Raw genomic sequence first — 21377 nt, forward strand, 5'->3', positions numbered from 1 at the left:
AGGGGCCTGCCTCATTGCAGGCCAAGCAGCCGGGCTCCTGCCAGGCCATCTGGAGCCAGCCCCCGTGTGTGTGCATGTGTGTGGGTGTGAGTGCGCGTCTCCCAGGCCATGTGGGTGGCTGGGAGCTGCAGGGTTGTGACCCGGCCCTCCTAGCAAGCCTCTGGCTCCCCTGTGGTCAGTTTCACTTCTGACATCTGGTCAAGTTCACAGCTGGCCGGCTTCCCTGCGTGGTCATTTTCACTTTTCCTCTGCAAAACCTGGGGGCAGAGGGCCCCCACTCCTTCCCTATCCCACTTAACTCCATGGCCACACATGTGGATGTGCTCGATTTCTGTGAACACTCCCCATTTCGTGGGGGGGGGGGGGGCGGGTGGAGAAACAGTAGGACAAAAACTCACCAAATTAGAAATTATACCTGCGCCCCGCCCCCGACCCCCACCGGCTCCATTCACGTGCGTTTCCAGAAAATCTCTTTGCACTGGTTTTCTTTCTTTGCTATTATAATATTTGTCATTTATGTTTTATGTGTAGGTTTTAGGAAGGCCCAAGAAATGATTACACAGGATGCAAGGGGGAGGTGACAGGGAGTCTGGAGCTCACAGCCCCCAGCTGGAGGGCCGAAAGGGTTTCATCTCCACGCAAAGGGAGGCGGTAGGGGCCCCAGAACCAAACACATGCTAAAACATACTTGTGGTACCCCGACCCCCTCCCCAACTGCTGGGGAGGAAAATAAATACACTCAGATCCTGTCCTGCTCTCCAGGTGCACAGGTAAGGGGCCAGCAGGTGAGTTTCCTCCCCTCATCAGATGGAGGTCACAGAAATGCCATCTACTTACAATGCTCCCAGTCCCTTACACGGAGCTGGGAGAATCCTGGGCAGGGGAGGGGGTGGCCATCAGCGCACACCCTGCTTGGGGCTCGGGGCTTGGTCATGCTAAATAGAGGGGCGCCACACTCATTCCAATGTCAAGCAAAACAGAACATGCCAGGAAGGACCTCATGAGACCTCACGGCCCCTTTCTGGCACCAAGCTAGGGAACAAACGGTCCTTCGAAGGGTCCTCTGAACTTGGGAGAGGCCCTCTGCAGGCCACAGTCTCCCTTGGTTCCTTCTTGCTACATTCCCACACTGGTCCGCCTTTCTTCACTGCGACTGTCGGAGCCCAGCCAAACCCTGTGCTCGCAGGAAAAGAAAGGACGGGGGCGGGGGAGGGGGAGCATTCTTCCACGTGCAGGCCCTCGGAAGCCAGACGCCAGCTCAAGCCTCAGCCAAGCTTGGCCCGCCAAACCAGGGGCGAGGGAAGAGGGCAAGCTGAGTTCAAATCCCTTCAGTGCTTCTCTGCCAGCCGCCCTGGGCAGGATCCGGGCCCAGCCCAAGAGAAAGAACTTGGGGAGAAAAGCAGGATTTCTCATCTTCTTTGTCTGTGCGTCTGTGGATCTGTTTGTCGCGGGTCCGGGGCCCTTAGTCCCTGACCCCAGGGCTGGCTCTAGAAGATACTGCCTGTGTTGGCTCTGAGTCTGTGCCGGGATGGAGGGCACCTGCAGGCCGGGCCACACCACGGGTGCCACACTGACGTGCCTGAGCGGGACTGGCAAAGGGAAGTGGCACCCCTCTCCACAAACCCCAGTCCATGCTCAGTCAAGTCCATCTCTGACCATGACGGATCAGTGCACCAGACCTTGGGCAAAAGCCTCCCATCTCCACAGGGGTTGGACAGGCCTGGAGATGGTGGAGGGCAGACTGGATTTGGCTTCGAGACATTTCCCAGAGGGTTGCCTATCCCCTCCCCCCAACCCCCCTGGCTCCTTGCCCTCAAGCAAACCTGAGGCCTATACTCCCTAATTCAGAGAGTTGGGGGGCAGCCCCCATTTGTCCTCCCCATTGCTGGGTGGCTTTGGGCAAGTCACTCCCTCTCTCTGGGCCTGACTCTCCTAAATGTAAAACAAGGGGGTGGACTAGACTTCAAAACCCCCTTTCAGCTCTGACAAGCCTCTGGTGGTCTTCATCTTGGGCCAGAGAGGAGGGTGAGGGGGCTGAGGGAGGACGTAGGCCACAGTGATGGTCCCTCATTCCCCAAGTTCACAGTGTAGAGCCCATGGCTCTGGTTCCTCAGTCTCTCCCTTTGAATCTCTGGGGCTTTGTCTTCGTCCCCAACACCATCCTTGGTGTCAGCCCCCCAGGACTGACACCTGCTGAGATGGGAGGGGCTGGCCCACCTAGAAGTGCCGGAGAAGGGAGCAGATGTGAGATGTGATGTTAGGGGCGGGGTGGGAGAGGCAGCAGGGGCCCTTCTGGCGCTGGAGAGAGCGATCAGAAGCGATGGGGCCACATGGGAGCAGGGACAGGGCTGCGGTGGAGGGGCCCGGGCTCCGCAGCCCTGCCCGGAGCTCAGCTCTGACGCTGGCCCGTGGGGGTGGCGGGAGCATCAGCCGTCAGAATGTGGGGGCAGGGCAGGGGCTCCGGGGGGCGGCTCACACCGGGGACGTGGCCGTGGACTCGCTACACAGGCTCTCGACGATGTCAGCTCGCTGGATGCGGCGCAGGGCAGCCAGAAGGGCGTCGAGCGTTGCGCTGTCCTGGGCGGCCCAGCTGGCAAGCAGGGCTCGGACGGGGCAGGCCTCGTGGGTGAAGGAGTCTATGTGCTCAGGCTGGTAGCCCAGCTCGCCTGCCAGGTGCCGCCAGGTGTCCCCCGCAGAGCCATTGAGCAGCTTCTCCACCTCCTCCCGCTTGGCCGGTGGCAGACTGCTGTAGAGGCCTCCATCCCCCTTGAGGGCTGCCAAGAACCCAGGGGGCGTCAGAGGCTACCCTCCAGACCCCCTTTTCCCTACAGTGGGCATGGGGGCCCCAGGGTAAGACCGAAGACGGGCTGAGGCATTTCTCCTCCCAGGGTGGGTAAACCCCAAGGGCCTGGAGGCAGAGGGAGGGTCAAGATGAGGTCGTGGATGGGGGGCAGGGCTGTAGGGGTGCCTGGGGGTGCTGACTCACATCCCCTCTGACCTGCAGCTCCAACACTATCCCCCCATCTCACCCCGTCCCCGCCCCACAGCAATTAGGCAAGACAGGACCTAGCCCCAGACTCCACCACAGCAAGTATCCTGGAGCTGGGCTCTGGGCCACTAATTAGGGTCCATAATTAACTACTTGCTCCCCAGAAGTCCGGAGCAGGAGGCTAATTGCAGCCACTTTGGGGAGTAATTAGCCCTAGGGGGGGACAATTAGCTTGATGAGTCTGGATGCTCCAATTTGTCAAAGCTCCCCCTCTCCCACGCCTCTCCACTGGAAAGACCTCTCCTCCCCGTTCACGTACCCTGCTTCTCCTGTCCTACACAGAGGCCCCGTTCCCTGTGAGCCAGCCCCTCCGGCAGTCCTTCCTATGGTCTACCCTTAATCACTCCTTTCCTCCCTACCTCAGCGCCCCCTGCCCCCGCCTCCCTGCTCACCCTGGCCCGCGGCTGTCTGCGTGTGGGGCTGCTGGTCATGCAGGCTCTGGCTGTCCACAGAGATGCCACTGTCACTGTGGAGCTTTTCTCCCTCCGGCGGCGGCGTCTGGTCTGCGGGCCGGCTGTTGGCTCCTTGCTTGTTCTGTTTGCAACTGTTCCACCTGGTACCAGAGGACGAGGACGGGCCCCAGTCTCAGGGGCTGAGGGCCCGCACCAGCCAGGTGCCTAAGGGATCTGTGCTCTGATGCATCGGGGCTGGGGCCCTGGCAGGTGCCCAAGCATAGCCCCCCACCAGAGCACCTATGGTTCTTCTTTCTGTCCATCTCCGCCCACCCCTGGCCTGCACTGAAAGCACCGTGGGGGCCCACCGGCTCCCTGGGCTCGGTGCACGGTGCAAAGGTTCAGTGAATGTTCACGGAATGAGTGGCGCGTCCAGTGATTTCTCAGGAATTCCACCGTTCCCAGTCTACCCTGCTAAACTACTCCCACATGTGTGCAGGGATATACACAAAGATTTCCTCTGCTATTATTAGCAATAAGCAAAAGCTGAAAACAAATTAAATGTGCATCAAAAGATTGTTCAAATAAATTAGGATCCATCCATATCCTGAGTGAGCAGTTACAAACAATCAGATAATCCGTATGTCCTGGGGAAAGCTCTCCCAAAGGGGACTAAGTGAAAAGGTAAGTTGTAGAGTGTGGGTAGTGGGATCCCATAGATGCTTTAAAAAAAAAAAAAAAAACCCTCTGTGTTTTACGTATAACTATAAAAAGTTTTAGGTACATGTGTTTATAAAGGCACAGAAAATGGCTGGAAAGGATCCATTCCAAACAGATTCCAATGAGGAGAGAGGTAGGATTTGGGGAGATAAAAGAGGGCTTTTACTTTTTGCTTTATAAGACATTGGTCTTGTTTGCATTTACCCAAACAAACATGTATTACCTTGAAGATTTTCTTTTTAAGAATGGAAAATGCATTGAAACATTTAAAACACTTTCCAGGGGCGCCTGGGTGGCTCAGTCCGTTGAGCGTCTGACCCTTGGTTTCGGCTCAGGTCATGATCTCAGGGTCGTGAGATGGAGCCCCACATGGGGCTCCAACCTCCGCATGGAGTCTGCTTGAGATTCTCTCCCTCCCTCTGCCTCCCCTTCTGCTCCTCCCTAGCTCATGCTCTCCCCCCTCGTATAAATAAGTAAAATCTTCAAAAACAAATAAATAAGTAAAACACTTTCCAGAAGTTCTTGCACATCCTGAATTTCTGGATGTGGGTGCCACAACATCCCCAATGTGACATGGGAAGGGACACATGCACACATAGGTCACTGGGGGTCAATGGGGTTTGAGGGATGAGGGCACACGTGGCTGGTAAAGAAAGCTCAGTGTGCAGCTGGGGGTGTGCTGTCAGGGAGGGGAGCAGTTTCATGGGAATGGGGAGGGTGCTGGTGCCAGAGCAGGACAGGGACCATCCCCCCCTGGCATGGGGCAGCTGATGGTGAGGATGAGCGTGGTTTGGGGTTGACTCTAAAAAGTGTGTGTATTTTCAGGTCAAGTTCACAGTAAAGCCCTCCTTGAGAGCAAAGGCCCTGCTCTCTGTCCCTTGTGCCCCCCTCTCACCTCTTGAAGGCAATGTAGGCCACTAGGCCCACAACCACAGCAGCCAGGATGGAGCAGTAGACAGGGATGAGGTTGTCGGTGGTGCCTCGGGTCACTACGGGCTGAGAGCTGCCCATCACTGTGGTCACCACATCTGCCACTGTGCTGGCTATGACATCTTGCTCTGGAGGTCCCTCGGGCTCCTCCGTGCTGGGGGCAGTGCTGTCCGAGCCTTCCGAGGGTGTGGACCGGGTAATCCAACGGCCAGGGATCTCTGGGGGAAGGAGCTACAGGAATGAGGGCCCACTCCCCACCCAGCCCTGCTCCAGCACTTCTTCCCCAGGCCTTTCCCCGTGCCAGGCCATTACACACGGGGGTGAGGGCCGGGATTGTGTGTATGAGTCATGATGGTGGAGGAGAGCAAGGGCCTGGGTCCCCTTTGGCTCTGTCACCAACGGACTGTGTGACCCTGGACCAGTCCCTTCACCTCTCAAGATCTCAATTTCCCATCTATTGAATGGGGATGCTAAGAGAGATGGTCTCTAAGCTCCCTTCCACCTGAGGTGCAGCTGTGACCCTAGGACTCTATTCTGCCTCCCTGGGTACCCAGAAGCCTGGCACGGAGGCAAACACACAAAGAAGAGAGAGTGGGCACCAGGAGGCCTCTAGCTGGAATCACTCTGGGAAAATGTTGTAACCTCCCTCGTCCCAGTTTGTCCCAGTGGCCCCAGTCATCCCGGTCCTAGGGAAGGATGAGGAAACTCAGGTCTGGACAGAGATACTTCCCCGCAAACCACCTCTCCAAGAACTGGCACTCAGCCTCCCTTCTGTTCTCCGATGTCCTAGCTCTCAGCTCAGACAGGGTAGGGGGTGCCCAGCTGGCTGGCTTCCCTCCAGCCAGTCCTTAGCCAGTGGCCAGCCTCTGTTTCCTGCCCGGTGTGGCCCCCAAACCAAACCATCTGATCTCACCGCCCAGAGAAGACAGTGTTGGGCAGCCCCAACCCTCCCTGGGCGGAAGCAGACTGTTGGTGGGGAGAAGGCCTCCAAAGAAGGTACTGCCTGCTGCCTGAGGTGGGGAGGCAGGTAGGACTATGCCTTGCCACCCACCTAGGCCCTTTTATGCCAGTGGGCACTGCCAGCCTCCCCAACAGAGGACCTGGCACCACTGGGTGGGATTTTCCATCTTGCCACCCAGCCAGGGGCAGTCCCAGGGGCTGTGGGCTCCAGACGGCCTGGGGGTACCTGTCCGGGCAAAGTTGCCTAGCCCATCTGTCCTCACTTCCCACGCCTGGGGCAGGGAGGGGAAGCAGACAGGACATGCCAATGGGGTGAAGGGGAGGCACCTTGCTCCCTAGCTCCGCCCTACCCCACCCCCAGTTTGCCCACCCAAGTCGGAGTGAAAGCTGCCCCCTGGTCTCCCGGCCCTCCTCGGCTCAAGATGAAGATGATTCAAAGGCCCCCATTTTCAGCACCTTCTGAGGGGTAAGGCCCCCAGATGTGAATCTGGAATCCATCTGGCTGGCACTAGGGAGGGGGCTGCCATCTGTTGCCCCACCTCCCCCCCCACTCAGTCCTGGGGGGCAGGGGTAGGGTGGGAATGGGGCCCCAGACAGGGTGTTGGACTGGGGTCTTCTCTTGCCCTGCTAGGGGACTGGGCAAGCTGCTGGTGCCATCTGAGCCTGAGGCTGAGATACAACTGGCTAGGACTCCCCCCACCCCAGAGGCTGAAGGTATGTTGGGGGGTGTTGGTGAATCAGGCCATCACAGAGATTCCAGAAATCTCAAATGGGAAAGTTTGACAGTGGACATTAAGGGACAGATCAGGCTGAAGACAGGGCTGTCCAGGGCACTTTCTCCTCATCTCTCCAGTCCCCTCTGGGGCAGGGCTAGGAGGGGGGTACAGCAGGATGAGATCCAGATGTGGCCATGTCCACCGGCATTCCAAGCCCCTAAGCCCTTGGCGAGTTCTGACAGCCATTTCCGGAATGGGAGCTGTCAGACTCGGGGGTGGAAAAGGAACCAGGTTACTCCTAAACCCAAATTTCACTGGGGCGAGGAGTGGAGGGGGGGGGTATCCTTCTGCCCCAAGGCTGAGTGAGTCACCATGTTGACACCTGAAATGTATATGCAAGGAAGTACAATGGACTGGAAGGGGAGGGGCAACCAAACCACGCATCCAATTCCATTTCCTGAAGTGTTCCGTCTGTTCCGGAGCTGACATTTAACCCTTCAGAGGTTAGAGCAGAGAACGGAAGACGGACAGGGATAAACACAACCCTCAGGGTACCCTCTTCCTTCAGGACGGGCTGGGAAAGTAGGGTGGTATCCGAAAGCAATCTGTGAACGCCTCAAAAGGCAGGGCCCACCCCTCCCCCAGCTGCCACCTTTCTTTGCTCCAACCGCGCCCTGACTAAGTCCCCCCACTGGCTGGTCCAGACTTGCCCGTGAACTGTGCTGCCCGCCTGCCCGCTGACAGCTGCTGAAACTCCCTCCGCGCTCTGCCCTGTGCCTGACGCCACTTGCCTGTCTCCGGGCTGAGGGCGATCACCACCGGAACCACTATGTTCTGGGCCCCACTCCCCCCACCCCTCCCAACCCCCATGCAGGAGGCTTCACATACATACCTGGCCTCAGCCCAGTTTAACCACTCTCCCAGCCTGAGCTCCCTGAGCCAGGGATCACGGGGTGTGGAAGGCAGGCATGCTCCCCATGGCAGGGGATCTGTCTCCCCCATCTGACTGGGGATTGACTGGGGGCAGAGGCTGTGCTGCATCCCCCAGAATGGGGGATCTCCTGGGAACTGGGACAATGTCTGCCTCAACAGACTGGGGCAAGGGCCGTCTTTTTCCCGCAAACTTGGGGCTCCCTGAAGGAGGCACTGCTTGCTCAAAGTGAGGGCACCCTGAGGGAGATGTCCCAAAAGGAAGTAGCTAAGTAGGGGCCCAGCCACAGGGGGATGGACAGAAAGTAAAGGCACTGTCACCCTCTCCCTGCAATAGAAAAGCCCACTTGCCTCCCTGCAGATGGATGTCACCAACCAGAATCCAAAAGAGTTCCGTCCTGGCTGCCATCCTGCTTCCTCCTCCCATCCCAGGAACTAGGTGCACTCCTTGGGGCCCCATGCCCAGCTAAGCTGAGTGCACCCAGTTCCTACCCACCCTGGGGCCGACAGCCCTCCATGTGTGCCCGTCTCTTCCTTGGGCTCCTGAGCCCTGGGCCTGCTGCTGCTCTTCTTTCTCCACCCCCACCACCTCCTTAGCATTCCCGGAGTGAAAGGTCATCCTTGGCGAAAGGGTAGCAACCACTGTTGACCCCGCCCCCAGATACCACCAGTGAAAGCGGGCCAGCCACCTTCCCTAACCCACGACATCCCTGAAAACTGTATGACCAATGAGGAAACTGAGGTCCAGAGACAAGAGTGACCTCCCTACCATCACTCGGAGAGTGACTGGGCAGATTCCCTCCCGGGTCCTAGAGCCATAAACCACTGTGGACCCAGACCAGGCCCCCGAGCCAAAGGGCCCCAACTCCTGAGGGTCCTCAAGCCCCTTTCTCCAGTCTAGAGAGCCTGCTCAAGGATCAAACATGTCCCGACCGGGGAAGAAAGCCCTAGAAACTGAGTTGGAGGGTCGTAGCTGCGGCCTGGGAGGAGGATGGGGGCTTTCCAAACACGCAGCCCACGGAAGGACACAGTGAGAGGAGTCCTTTGGACCTGGGATTTCAGGGAGGGTGGCGGCTGGCTCGAGGCCCGCGAGCCCCCCCACTCCCCCCCCCCGCTGCCCCCGGCCCCCAGGGGGCGCCCTCGGCCCGGCGCGCTCACCCTCGCACTCGGCGTCGGCCCAGCGCGTGCACTCGCGCAGCTGGCGCTCCGTGTCCTCGCACACGGTGCAGGGCAGGCACGGGTCCACGTGGTTGGCCTCGTCCGAGTACGTGCCGTCGGGACACTCCTCGCACACGGTGTTCTGCCTGTCCTGGCACGAGAACACGAGGCCCGAGCCCGCCTCGCACACGCGGCACGCCTCACAGCGGCCGGTCGCCTCGTCCTGGTAGTAGCCGTAGGCACAGCGGCACACGGCGTCGTCCGCCTCCACGCACGGCGCCGACATGCTCTGCAGGCCCACGCACTCGGTGCACGGCTTGCACGGCTCGGTGGCGCTCACCACGTCCGAGAAGGTCACGCCTGGGGGCAGATGGACGCGCTGGGCAGCCGCTGCGGAGCCTGGAAGGTCGCCCCGCCCCCCCACCCCCCGCAACCGGGACAACCTGGGACGCAGAGGCTGGGAGCGCCCCGCGGGGACCCTCATCCCTCGGGATCCCCGGTCTGTGAGCGCTCCTGGCAGCCGACGCGGGGAAGGGGGCAGGGGGCCAGGAACCCCCGGTGCCCCAGGCCTGGAAGCACTGACTGTGAGGCTTCGAGGGGTAACCCAGCTGGAGGCCAGTACATTTCTTGGCAAATTCTCTTAGAGAGTTCCCAGTCCGGTACCCTTGTTCCCAGCATGATTAAGGAATAATCTGAGCGTGGTTCCCTCCCAGCCCTCCCCGCCGGCCAGAGCTGGGCTGTGAACCCAACCCAGGCTCGGGCGGGCCTTCACGAGGGAGCCTCCGGCCTCCGCCGCCCTTCTCATCTCCGCGCAGGTGGGGGCCCAGGTGTGGCCTGACCAGGGTTAGACCGCGGAATTTCCCACCCATGGCGCTGCCCCACGCTGCTGAAGGGCTTGGTTCTTGAGGGTGGGGATGGACTTCCTGACGAGGTAACAGCAGGAGGGATTGGAGCTAGAAAGCAAGAAGGCCTTACCTCTATATATAGTCCTCTGCCCTTCCCAATGGCACAAAGGGGAGATTTCCAAGCTCACTCTTGACTCATGCTCTCTTAATGGATGTGAGGTCTAATCTAATAAGGGGAAGAACGCCAGGGGATGCCAGGGTCCTCTCCTCCGTGTGCAAGGAGGGGAAGGCACAGAGCCAAATCTTCTCCATCCCTACCCGCCCAGGTGCAGAACTCTGTGCCAGTCGGAATCCAAGAGGATGTACCCTTGCTCCAAGGGCAGAAAGAGCAGGATTTAGGAACCGGGAACCAGGGAAGGAGGGAGTGTCAGAATGTGGAAGCAGAAGTAAAGACTCCCACTGGAGGGAAATCGAGGCCTGCCATGCGTTCTGATCTCAACCTTCTCTAAAGGAATCGAGAGACCGGATGGAGCACATTATCTTTGGGGTGTCGGTGGAGAAGCAGATGCAAAGAAAGAAAAGCAGAGAGAAATGAAAAGGAAAGCAACTGAGGGGGAAGAGAAGACAAGACAGGGGTGGGCCTGGAGGGAGACCAGTTTCAAGCCAGTTCTGGCAGAGGAACGAACCCGTGTCCCTCTTCCCAGGGACGGGGTCAACCTGGACCCAAAACCTGCTTCCACCCCTTATTAGCTGTGTGACTCTGGGTGTTTTACTTCACCTCTTTGAGCTTTTTTTCTTCCTCTGTAAAACCGAGAATAATTTCTCCACTCACAGGGTTGTGGTGAGGAAGAAATGAAATTCTACCATAAATCACTAGACACACCGCAGGGATCCTGCAAAGGTTGGGCCCCCTGGGGTGGGCTAGGGCAAGTCAGGTGAACTTGGGTCACAGGGATATAGTCTGCAGAAAGGACTTCCAAACATAAACAGCCAAGGCAGGACGTCCAGTTTATACAAACAGGAGGATTCGATCTGGTTGGCATGTGGCAGGGCGGTGGGTTTAGTCACACTGGAGGGGGAGAGAAAATGGGGGGGCTGCCCATGGGAAAAATACAGAAAATTAGTAGAAAACTCCTGGGAGACAGTTTTAGGGAGTGGGAAAAATGTGGTCTTTTTCGGCAGAGAATGAAGGCAGGAGCTTAATGGGTTTCCTTGTGGAAACGTTTTGAGGATAGAGGGAAAGTCCGCTGGGGTCTCCATGCCATAAAGTGAGCTTATAAAGGCGGCCTGTTAACGCAGCTGGAGGTGGGGAGGGGAACCAGAGGGAGCAAATGGAGGGACGCCTCCCCCCACCACCTCCTAGCTGGTCTCCAGCTCCTGTCTCCCTTTCTCCGGAGATGCCAGAGACTCTCCCCCAGGCTCCTCTACCCCACCTCTTGCTTTGACAGAAGGGAGTGGGTACCCATCCTGGGACACTTAGGGTCCAGGCCAGAGAGGACCTAGGCAGGAGTCTAGGAAATGAGAGAGGCAAACTCGGGAGGTTCCAGCACAGCCGATGGTTGGCCAACCCTGCTGGGATGGAAACCCTGGTAGGCCAGGGCAGGTGGCCAGATGGCAAGGTGGCAAAGGCATTACAGGATGTCTATCTAGCCTCGCCATCTAGGCCCAGGCCTTTCCTGCTGCGGGATGGAGTTACAGGATCCACAGGCACAGAGAGAGGAAAACTATGTGTCTGGGAACACCAAGGAGTTGGGGTTGTCTGGTAGATAGGCTGTGGCGGGGGGGGGGGGGGGGGGGTGGCGGTGGTAGAGAGGAATCCAGAGGTCAGACTAGGCAGTTGGGTTCAGAGTTCCCAGTTCCTGGGACACCTGGATGGCTCAGTTAGGTGTCGGACTCTTGGTTTCCGCTCGGGTCATGATCTCGGGGTTGTGGGATAGAGCCCTGGGTCGGGCTCTGCGCTCAGTGGGGAGTCTGTTTAGGATTCTCTCTCTCTCTCTCCCTCTACCGCCCTCCGCGTTCTCTCTCTCTCTCTCAAATAAATAAATAAATCTTAAAAAAAAAAAGATTTTTTTTTTTTAGTTCCTAAAAAGTTCCATATGTTCCTATGTCCTTGTTCCTATCATGATTAAAGAAGAATCTGGTATGGTTCCCACCGGCCCTCCAGGTAGGCAGTGCGTGCCAGGTAGAAGGCAGGATGTGACTCTAGGCAGGGAGGAAAGGTTTCTGGGCAGAAAAGAGCACTGAGCCGTGGCCTGAAGGCAGCAACTGAGGCTAGGGACATCCAGCAGGGATACAGAGTTCTGGGTCAAAAGCACACAGAATTCAGTCCCCAGACCTGCCATCCTTCTGAATCCCTTAGCAGCAGCCCCAGAAGATGGGGTTCTCTCCCCTTCCTGAGGAAATCCGAGGTAGGACAGGCCCCTCTCCCCTCTGACACCACCCCACAGTGAGGACTGCCTCCATTCCTGCTACTTCTGGAAAGCCCTGCTTCCTTGGTCAGAGCTGGGGAACAGCTGGCCTTGGGGGGAAGGGTAGCCACACCCTCCCAGGATCCCCCAAGGTCAGTTTCCAGGGCAGCCAGGACTTGATCCTCTTCCCCTCCCCCTAAACACGCTGAGGGTAAGTGGCAGCCATTGATTTTACAGTGCAGATGGTATTTTTAGCTGTCTTAGCACCAGCTAGCTACTCCTCCCACCTGGCCACATTCTTCTACCAGGCCTCTCCACCTGGGAGCTGGGAAGGGGCACCCCCTGGGGATCCCTCCTCATGAGGTCCTCCTCCTCCCTCTGCTGACTTTCCTCAGCCATTCTCAGCTTCCCTTCTCGCCTCCTATACTGGGTCGGACCCATTCCAGTGCCCAAACAGAGGTGGGCAGGAGATCCTGCTGGGAGGCAGAGCCCTTGTCAGGCTTCCAGTGGGCATGCGCCTCCCAGCCCTCCCTTCCCCCCTCGCCACTCCCCTGGCCGCCCCCCTGTACTCACTGTCCAGGCAGGGCTCACACACGGTCTGGTTGGCTCCGCAAGGCTGGGCCACGCCCTCACCCAGGTTGCAGGCTTTGCAGCACTCCCCACTGTGTGTGTACAGGCCCGTGGGACATGCCTCCTTGGTACTTCCGAGGGACACCTGGGCGGGGGGATAGATCAGAAGGTCAGAATGGCAAGAGAAGCGAGAGGGGGTGTCTTCCGAGAGATCAAACACCCCCTCCTAAAGCCTTCTATTGGAACCACCTGGGCCCGGATGAGCTCACCACGGAGGCATCAGGCACATCAAAGCTGGCGGGAAGAAAGGCAGTGGGGGACAGGGCGCCCCTGCAGGCTGCCGGGGGTGTGAGGTCAGAGCCCCGGACGCTGACATTCTACAGAGTTCATCTTGCGGTTATGGCAACTCCTGGAATCCTGAGGACACACCACATGGGGAAGGTGGCCTCTGGCCAGTACAGGTTATGGCTCCCATGGGGGAGCACAGGGCTCCCCGCCAAGGGGGCAACTGGAAGCTAAACTCTGGCCCAAATGCCACTTAGCGGGAGGCACAGCTGCAGGGCTCTGTCTACCCAGAGGGACGCCTTTTTCTAGCACAGGCTAGTAGGGCCCTTCTCCAGGTCCTTAATTCTACCATTCCACATATCAAATATTCAATGAGCAGTGTCTGTACCCAGGAACAGAAGGCAGAGGGCTGGGGTCTTGGGTTCGAATCCTGATGCTGCCTTGGAGTTCTGACCTGCTCTGCTTTCCCTCTCTGAGTCCTCACCTCTCCTCACCCACGGAGACAGAGACCACTCAGGGCCAGAGCAAAGAACCGGCCAATTGGCAAGAGTCTGGCACCAAGCAGGGAGAAAGGAGCGCCTGTTTGCGATGATGAAGTGGCATCTCTCACCACCCAGCAGCCCAGCTCACCACTCAGCAGCCCAGCTCTGGATTTTCCAAGAAATCCAGAGTCGGATTTCCAGCCACCCGCCCTCTCCTCTCCCTGCCCCCATGCAGCCGGTGGGAACAGCGCTGGAACCAAGGGAAAGGGGAGTCAGATTCCTGCCACCGAGGCATCTTTGCTCATGGATGGAATGATTTAGCACCAGATTCCCTGGGGGGGGGGGGGGCGGGGAGTGCTGGCAGATGCTTTATGTTTCTATTCCTAAAAAAAAATTCTTCGTGTCTAATAAAACTCCAAAGCCTGTTTCCCTGGCCTCAGACCATGCAGCTCCCATTTGGTACCAAGGAGAAGTACGGGCTCTGGGGTCATGGGACTAGAGGGGAGTGTTAAAGGTCCTTTTGGACATTCCTCTGCTTCCACATTGGCGAGATCATAGCCAAAAATACTCCCTTTCCCTCCAGTCCTTTAAAATATCCTGAGGTCTAACCAGGGTTTTGTGGAAGGGGGGTGATGGACAGGTTGGATCAGTCTAGGAGGCAGATGGTGGTCCTCAGGAGACCAGCAGGGAGGGTGCGGTGCGGGCAGCATAGGAGGGGGTCCTTGGGTATTTGCCACCATCTCCTCCCAGGTGGTAGGAACACAGGTCTGGGAACATCTGCGGACCAGAAACCAGGAGGGGTGGGGGCGGGGGGTGTCCCAGATGCAGGCTTTCCCCTAGGAGGGAGAGCGAGATTCCAGAGGGTCTGTTTGGATTTCTTTTCATCCTTGAGGGTTCATGCTTAAATGTCACTTCTTCAAGGAAGTGATCCTGTGGCCCCCACGCCTCCCAGACGAGGCTGAGTGGCCCTGTGACATGTTCCCTCAGTTTACTGAGCTCATCTGGTCTGAGCGCTGCGATGTCCCCCACTGGACTGTCAGCTCTTGGAGGGCAGGACTGTGGTTGCCCCAGCGCCTGGTACCCAACCTGTATATTTATGGGATTTCAGAATGTGAAAATACAATACGACCTCAATTACCTAGAACTCTGGGCAGGGGATTGTGGGATGGGGGTGACTTTCTGGATAGCTGAATTTCCATTTTAACCAAGATGGCTGTACCCTTCTGATTCCAGAACATACCTTCACGGTTTCCCCGTGACTCAGGGACTCAGTGGTTATTCTGGGCGTCAGTGCAGTGAAGCCCTTTGTGTTCTTTATCCCAAATCACCACACTTTTGTCTCTGAGTTCTTCCATCAGCTTTTTTTTTTTTTTTTTTAGTGTTTCTGTCTCCCTGCTTCCTGTCAAGATATCAGTTGCCAATTTTCGCTGCTACCAGAGTGTGACCTGAGCAGCCCCGCCCCTACCATTCTGACTCATTAGGTCAAATTGAATCTGTAGAAACCATGTAACTAGCCTGGGTAGGAAGGTGTACATCGTGAGTGTTGGTAGGATCTGAACCAGGAGGGGGCCATTGTCTGAGTAAAAAGTGTGACCCTATACTGCCTTCCTCCTCACGGCCTCCATGGCTCTGGCTCATGGCTTAGAGCTGGGTGACCCGGGACAGGTTGAAATCTCTCTGTGCCTCAGTCTCTTCATCTTTAGGTAATGGTGACAGTATGTGCCTCATTAGATTGCTGTAGGCATCAAATGAAGAAGGTGTTTATACACTTCAGGGTCCCTCTGTTTTCTTTCCCAAGGTCTTTCTTGCCTCTTTTGTGGCTTTTGGCTGGATTCCAGTTGGTTGAGGTCAGCAGAGAGCTGGGCTGCGGAGAGCTCAGGGGGTCTGTCCATGGCACTCGAGCGGCCTCTGCATGCCCCTCTTCCTCGAGGCCTGCTCTCCTGCTGCAGACTGCCTACCTCTCTCTTCTCCCGAGTCCTGCATTTGGACTCCAGGCCACATAATTAGCATCCATGTGTTTCCTGTGCTTGTTTTATGTGTCCTATTTCAAAACACCCCAGACCGGCTACCTAACAGTCTGCTACTTTGGGGCAATTCCCCGTCTCTCTAAGCCTGCATTTTCCCACCTAAAACGTTGGGTCAGTAATATTTACTGCTCAGGGTTGCCATGAAAATTACATGAAGTAATGTTAGGCAAGCCTGTCCGGTGTATAGTAGAAGTTCAATAAATGTTAGTTATCAAGGAAGTGTCTTGTCTCAGGCTGAGCTGCTGAGCCTGGCTGGGAGGCAGTAGGAGGGGCGAGCAGTAGTTGAGCCCAAAGAGAGGAAACTACCTAGAGGAGGGGCAGGCTAGGCATGAAGAATGACCCACCAGGAAGAGTCTGAAGAGGGCACGGGGAAAGGAGAATGGGAATTGCTCTCCTCGCAGTTAACTAATTAACAACTATTTACTAGTTGACAACTATTTGCTCAGCATTGAACTAAGTGTTTCCAACGAGACATGGTCCCCGATCCCCCCGGGGAAGTCACAGTCCCACGAGGGAGAGGAGATACCACTCCACACAGCTACTCCAGAAGCCAAGATGCTGAGGGGGAAGGACTTGAGGGACCGCCTTCATCTCCTCTCTGATAGCTGGGGAAACTGAGGCTCACAGAGACAATTCTGCTAAGTGGCTTAATGCCTGGCCCCTGCCACACCCTCTATTGGTCCAGGGCGGGGCAATCTTGGGAAGCAAGGAGGGATGACACGGATTCAGGCTTATTGCTCCAAAATGATCAATTTACCAAAATGATAGACCCATGTGCCTGAAATCTACATTTATTACACTTGCTCATTTCCAATTTGATTTCATCCCATTCTTGAAAGTGTTTGCAATCCTTTTGCCATTTCCAGGATTTCAAAAAACGAAGGTGGAATCGCTCTTAGATGAACTTTTAAAAACCTTAAAATTTTTAAAAAATTGGGCAAAATGGAAAACACACCAAAATTCGGTTGAACGAATTTGAAACTATTTGAATGCTTCAGTGTGATGAGCCCTAACCACTCAAAACAGTTTCAGCAAAGGGGTTCCTTAGGTGAATGGAGCCATTAGCCACCGCCATGGGATTGGAGAGTTTTCAAATATGTGGAGGGTCTTTTGAGGTTAATGCAAACCCGGGGAGACTCTGGCACATGCGCTTTACTCCTTTAGGTAGCAGTTGAATTTGGGGTAGGAGACAAGCTAATTACTGAGGATGAGGCTGCATGAAGACTTTGAGAGGGGCCTGGGGACTATGGGTGGGGGGAAGGGGCTCAGTTCCAAATTTGTGGCGCCGAGGACATAGGACACAGATCTCATATTCAGAGCTAGTGATGGTTAAGGTCCTCCTGTCCCTCCGTGATCTAGAAGGCTGGGGCGGGGCGGGGGGGGGGGGCGGAATGAGACCGGACACAGAGCACAGAATAAACTCCAAGCCAAGCATTCTGGGTTCCAACAAGGGCACCACCACGCAGGGACTGGGGGAAGCCTGCTTTCATGCCCCGAAAGTCTGGGAGGTTCAACTCCCTCAACTGTAAAATGGGCATAACTCGATTTACTCTGCGGGGATCTTATAAGGATTCAGTGACACGAGAGAAATTACCCAGGGCAGTGCGTGACACATAGTAGGCGCTCAGCCAATTTTATTATTCCCACCTCCCCACCCTGCACACCCCCCCCCTCCCCGGGAAGAATCTAGGCGCGTGAATGGGCCCCGGCTGGTACAGGGAGGGTGGGGACCCCTTCCATCCCGGAGCCGCCTCCCTCGTCCGGCCGCTCCTGTCCTCCCATTTGCGGCGCTCGTTGCATCCCTATTAGGCACATTAGTCGGCCCGGCGGCTCCGGTTACAGACGTCTGAATGACAAAGTGCCTCCATTACCGGCGCGGCCCGCCAGCCGAGCTGCCGGGACGCGCTCTGGTTTCAGCACTCTCCCGCCGCGGCCCAGGAAGAAACTCGGACCGCCGCGCTGCGCAGAGGCAGCCCGCAGACAGCAACCCCGCGGCGAGGCGGAGGCAAGAGCAGCAGGGGCTGCGGGCGGCCGGCTCTGCGCGGGGTCCACCTTCCCGAGCCCCCAGGCCCTCCGCGCGCAGCCCCCCTCTTCCCTCACCTCTTCTCTACTGGGGGTGACACTCTCCCCAGCCCCGGTCCGGAGCCCACGCCCTCGCCTCTCCGGGGGCCGCACTACTGGCCGGCCCAGTCCCACCTCCCCAGTCAAGAAGCATCTCTAACCCGCCGCGTTGGTCTGCGAGTGTGCCCGCAGTCACTCCCAAATGTCCGGAGAAGCCACAGGTACTGACAGCTCCAGGGGGCTGAGCTCCGGGGATGGGGCCAGCGTCCCGAGAGGCTCTCTGCCCACCCCAGCCCCCACATTCCACCGCCCGCCTGACTCAGGGGATGGTGTCCAGCCCGCCCCTCGCCGAGAAACGCGGCTCTCGTACCGCGCTAGGACGCTGGGGCTGCCCCCCTACGGGGTATGGGGAGTACCGCACTGGGAATCAGGTGTGGGACAGCCTGGCTAGCGCTCTGGTTTAACTTGCTTTGGGATCTTGGCCAAGTCGTTTAAACTCTCAGAGCCTCGGTTTTCCTTCCTGTAAAATGGGGGTTGGGGATGCAACGCTCAGAAGAGAAATGAAGATGGCAGGGAGAGTGAGGACACCTCTTTCATTGCCAAACTCCGTGTGGCACTCCGTTCCTGGGCCCACACAGGTCACATCTCCTGAATATCTTGGGACTATGAGACGGATTTAGATGCTTAAGAGGACCCGCAGTCCCCTGCGGAGGCGGAATCCGCGGGGTCCGACCGCCTCTGTCCCGTTCGGTGCCCGGCGTCTTCCACCGAAAGTTGGGGTGGGGGTGGGGGGCGCGGGCGGAATCCCGACCCGCCTGGGCGCTGGACCCGTGAGAACTGCGGGCGCCGCGCTCGGGTGGCTTAACTTAATGGGGGTCCGCGTGGGAGCGCGGCGCGCAGCCCCAGTCGCGCGGGCGGCTGCGGACGGCACAGCCCTCGCCTCTCAGCGCCCCCTGCGGGCCGCCTCGGCTGCCGCGACCCCGGGCTGCGCGCCGCCCGGACCGTCCCCGCCTCGCGAGTCCCGGCGCTCTGCACCCTGAGACTTGGCTGCGGCCAGACCGGGTCGCACGATGCCCTCTCCATCCCTTCCGGTCCCCGGCGCGGCTTCAAACCGCGAGAATGAGCGCGCCGGAGGAGCCCGCCGGTCGCGGGGGAGGCAGGGAGCGGGTTCGCCCCGGCGAAGTGGGCGCTCCCTTCCCAGCCTCGGATCCCCAGCCGCAATTCCCAGACTGGGCGAGGCCGCGAGAAAGGGCGCGCGGCAGGCGCGGGAAACGTCCGTCCCTCTGCTCCATCTGCTCGTCCCACTGTCCCTCGGCGGGCAGGCGTGGCCCCGACCACTTCGGGGTCCGCTCTCCCTCTCCGCCCTCTTTCATTTCGCTGGCATCTCTCTCTCCCTCCCTCGCTGTCGTCCTTTTTCTGCCCTCCCTAGCCCACTTCTCTCTCTTCAGCCGACCCCCGCTCCCCGAAGCTCTCCCTCCCACGCCCCTCCCCCCCATTGTCTGGCTGGCCCTCATTGTCCGATGCCCGGTCCCCTCTGCCTCCAATCCCTCCGACCTCCCCCATTGTTCTATCTCCTTGTCTCCGGTTCCCCGCCCCAGCCCCGCTCGCCCCTCATATCTCTAATCGCCGTCCCATTCCTCTTCCTTCAGCCTGGCTTCCGTCCCACGATCCTCAAGAGATCAAGATGCTCAGGAGGAAAGTCGCCTGGAGATCCCAGCATCCAAACACCCTCTTCAGAACCAAGGCATCCGAGAGATCCCCTCTCAGCTCCTCCATACGCACCCTCCGCGGTACCTGAGGACCCTCATCCGTGCGCCCCTCTCCCCGCATCTCTACCCTTGGTCTCAGGGTCGCCCCTGCGCTCTGAGAACCCTAGACGCTCCTCCGTGGATCCTGGCAGCGGAGCTCCTCTCCCGCCATCCACCCCACCCCCCCGGATCTGGGACCCCAACGCTCCGTTCTCTTTTCCCTCGGGGAAACCTGAACCCATTGGGGTTCCAGTCCGGGGAAAGGGCGCGGGCTGCCCTCCAGCTAGCACTCACCCCCAGGAGCAGCAGCAGCAGCAGGCGCGGCCCGTCCATGGCGCAGCCGCCGCACCTGCCCCCGTCGCCCGCCTCCCGCGGCAGCGCTCGGCTTCCAGTTGAGTCCGCTCGGCGGTCGGATAGGGCTGCGCGGCGCTGCGCTCCAGCGCCCGCCCCCCGGAGCTGGCCGAGGCTCCGCTCACTCTGGTTGCGGCCGGGAGGGGCTGGGAGAAGCCAGTGCGGCGGCCCCGCCTCCTCCCCGCCCAGCCCGCCCACCCCCGGAACCGCGCCCGCCCGCCCCGCCGCCTCCGGGAGGGGAGAAGGGAAGGGAGGGCTTGCAGGGAGCTGCGCGCCCGCGCGCCCCGCTGCCGCTTTTCCGCGCACGGGCCCTCGGAGCCTCTCCCGACTCCGCCCCGGTACCCAGGGCCGGGTCCGCGCTAGTGCGCGTCGCTCCCGGATGCTGTGGGCTCAGGGACCAGGGCATCCCCTCTGCGGCTCCCGTTCCTCTCCGCCGCAGACCCCCGCAGCGTTCACTCTCTCACCCAACTTCCTCTGCCTACAGCTTCAACTTCTTCCCCCCCCCAACCCCGCCCCGAGCCCTGCTCCCTACCCAGCCCTTGTCAGCAAGAATGCGCACTGTCCGCCCCGCCCTTCACCCCTGGTCCACACCCGACCCCTACCTCTGTCCCTTCCCAGTGCAAAGGCCTAGGGGAAGGGGAGGGGAGGAGTAGCAGGTGGCCTGACCCCGACAGTGTGCAGAAGGGACATTAAGGTGGAGTCCATCCCGATGTTACTTGAATTCTCAAAAGATGGGTTTGAAGGGGTAACAGGTGTGCACACAAGACAGGAATACACCCACTCTCAAGCTCACATATGTATGCGCTTACGCACTACATGTGTTCACATCCCCCTCATGCACTCGTGTAAGCCTGTGCGTTCTGCACATGCATGTGCACCTACACACTCATGCGCATTTGCACACTCATTGCACATGTCGTAACATTCGAACACACATGCACGTGACATGTGCAGTCACCTCCATACAAGCCCTCACACGTAGTCTCTCACACGAGTGCACACACATTCATGAACACGTGCGCCCATACACAAACATACAGTTATATCCTCAACAATATAGCCTTCACTAGACTGTATTTCCATTGGCTTATGAGCTCCCTGCAGACAGGGACTATGATTCCTTATCTGAATGCCTGGTACACGGCCGGTGTTCAATAAAGGCCTGAAGGGAATAAAAGGAAAAGTGGTTGGATGGACTCACATCCATGTACCATGTACTATGATAGCGTTCCCAGGACCACACTTACTATGCCCTAGAAACCAGAGCAGGTCCCAATCACAGGCCCTTGGCAACCCAGGGAGAGTACCACCAGTCTTTCGGTGGGAAGCACCCCCACCTCAGTGTTTGCTCCCTGCCTGTCCCCACCCTTTCCTGATCCCCTGACAAGGAGGCCATGGAACAGAGAGCTTGTAAGGGGCAAGTCTACAAAGCCCATCCCCACACCCTGATCTTGGCCATTTGTGGACCTCAGTTTTGACTTAGAAAAAAATAGTACTGCCCTCCCACATTACAGGAAGAGGGGGAGATCAAGTGCACTTGTGAAGGGAGCATCTAAGCAGTTGGTAGGTGATTCCCTAGATCAGCTGAAGCTAATTTATTCATTCATGGGTGGGGCGAATCTGCCCTGCGAATGTCTTTCCTGTGTATCCAACAAAGTCCAGGGGACAGCCTCTGAAAAAAACAGGTGGACATTACTGTGTCCTTGAGCATGAGTGTGAATGATTCACCACCTCCAAGGCCAGGC

General features: G+C 58.2%; 1 protein-coding gene across 1 annotated transcript; it reads right to left on the minus strand.

The window, feature by feature from the left end:
• Positions 1-487: 487 nt before the first annotated feature.
• NGFR (nerve growth factor receptor) lies at positions 488-19747 on the minus strand. The gene is made up of 6 exons (XM_035724830.1): positions 19576-19747; positions 12682-12823; positions 8856-9215; positions 5057-5309; positions 3442-3602; positions 488-2774 (listed from the first exon to the last, which is right to left on the minus strand). Exons 1-6 carry the CDS (start codon positions 19612-19614, stop codon positions 2473-2475), a joined length of 1257 nt encoding a protein of 418 aa, XP_035580723.1. The 5' UTR covers positions 19615-19747; the 3' UTR covers positions 488-2472.
• Between the last annotated feature and the right edge of the window lie 1630 nt (positions 19748-21377).

This window comes from Zalophus californianus, chromosome 16 (genome assembly GCF_009762305.2).
Source record: "Zalophus californianus isolate mZalCal1 chromosome 16, mZalCal1.pri.v2, whole genome shotgun sequence".
Taxonomy (NCBI): Eukaryota; Metazoa; Chordata; class Mammalia; order Carnivora; family Otariidae; genus Zalophus; species Zalophus californianus.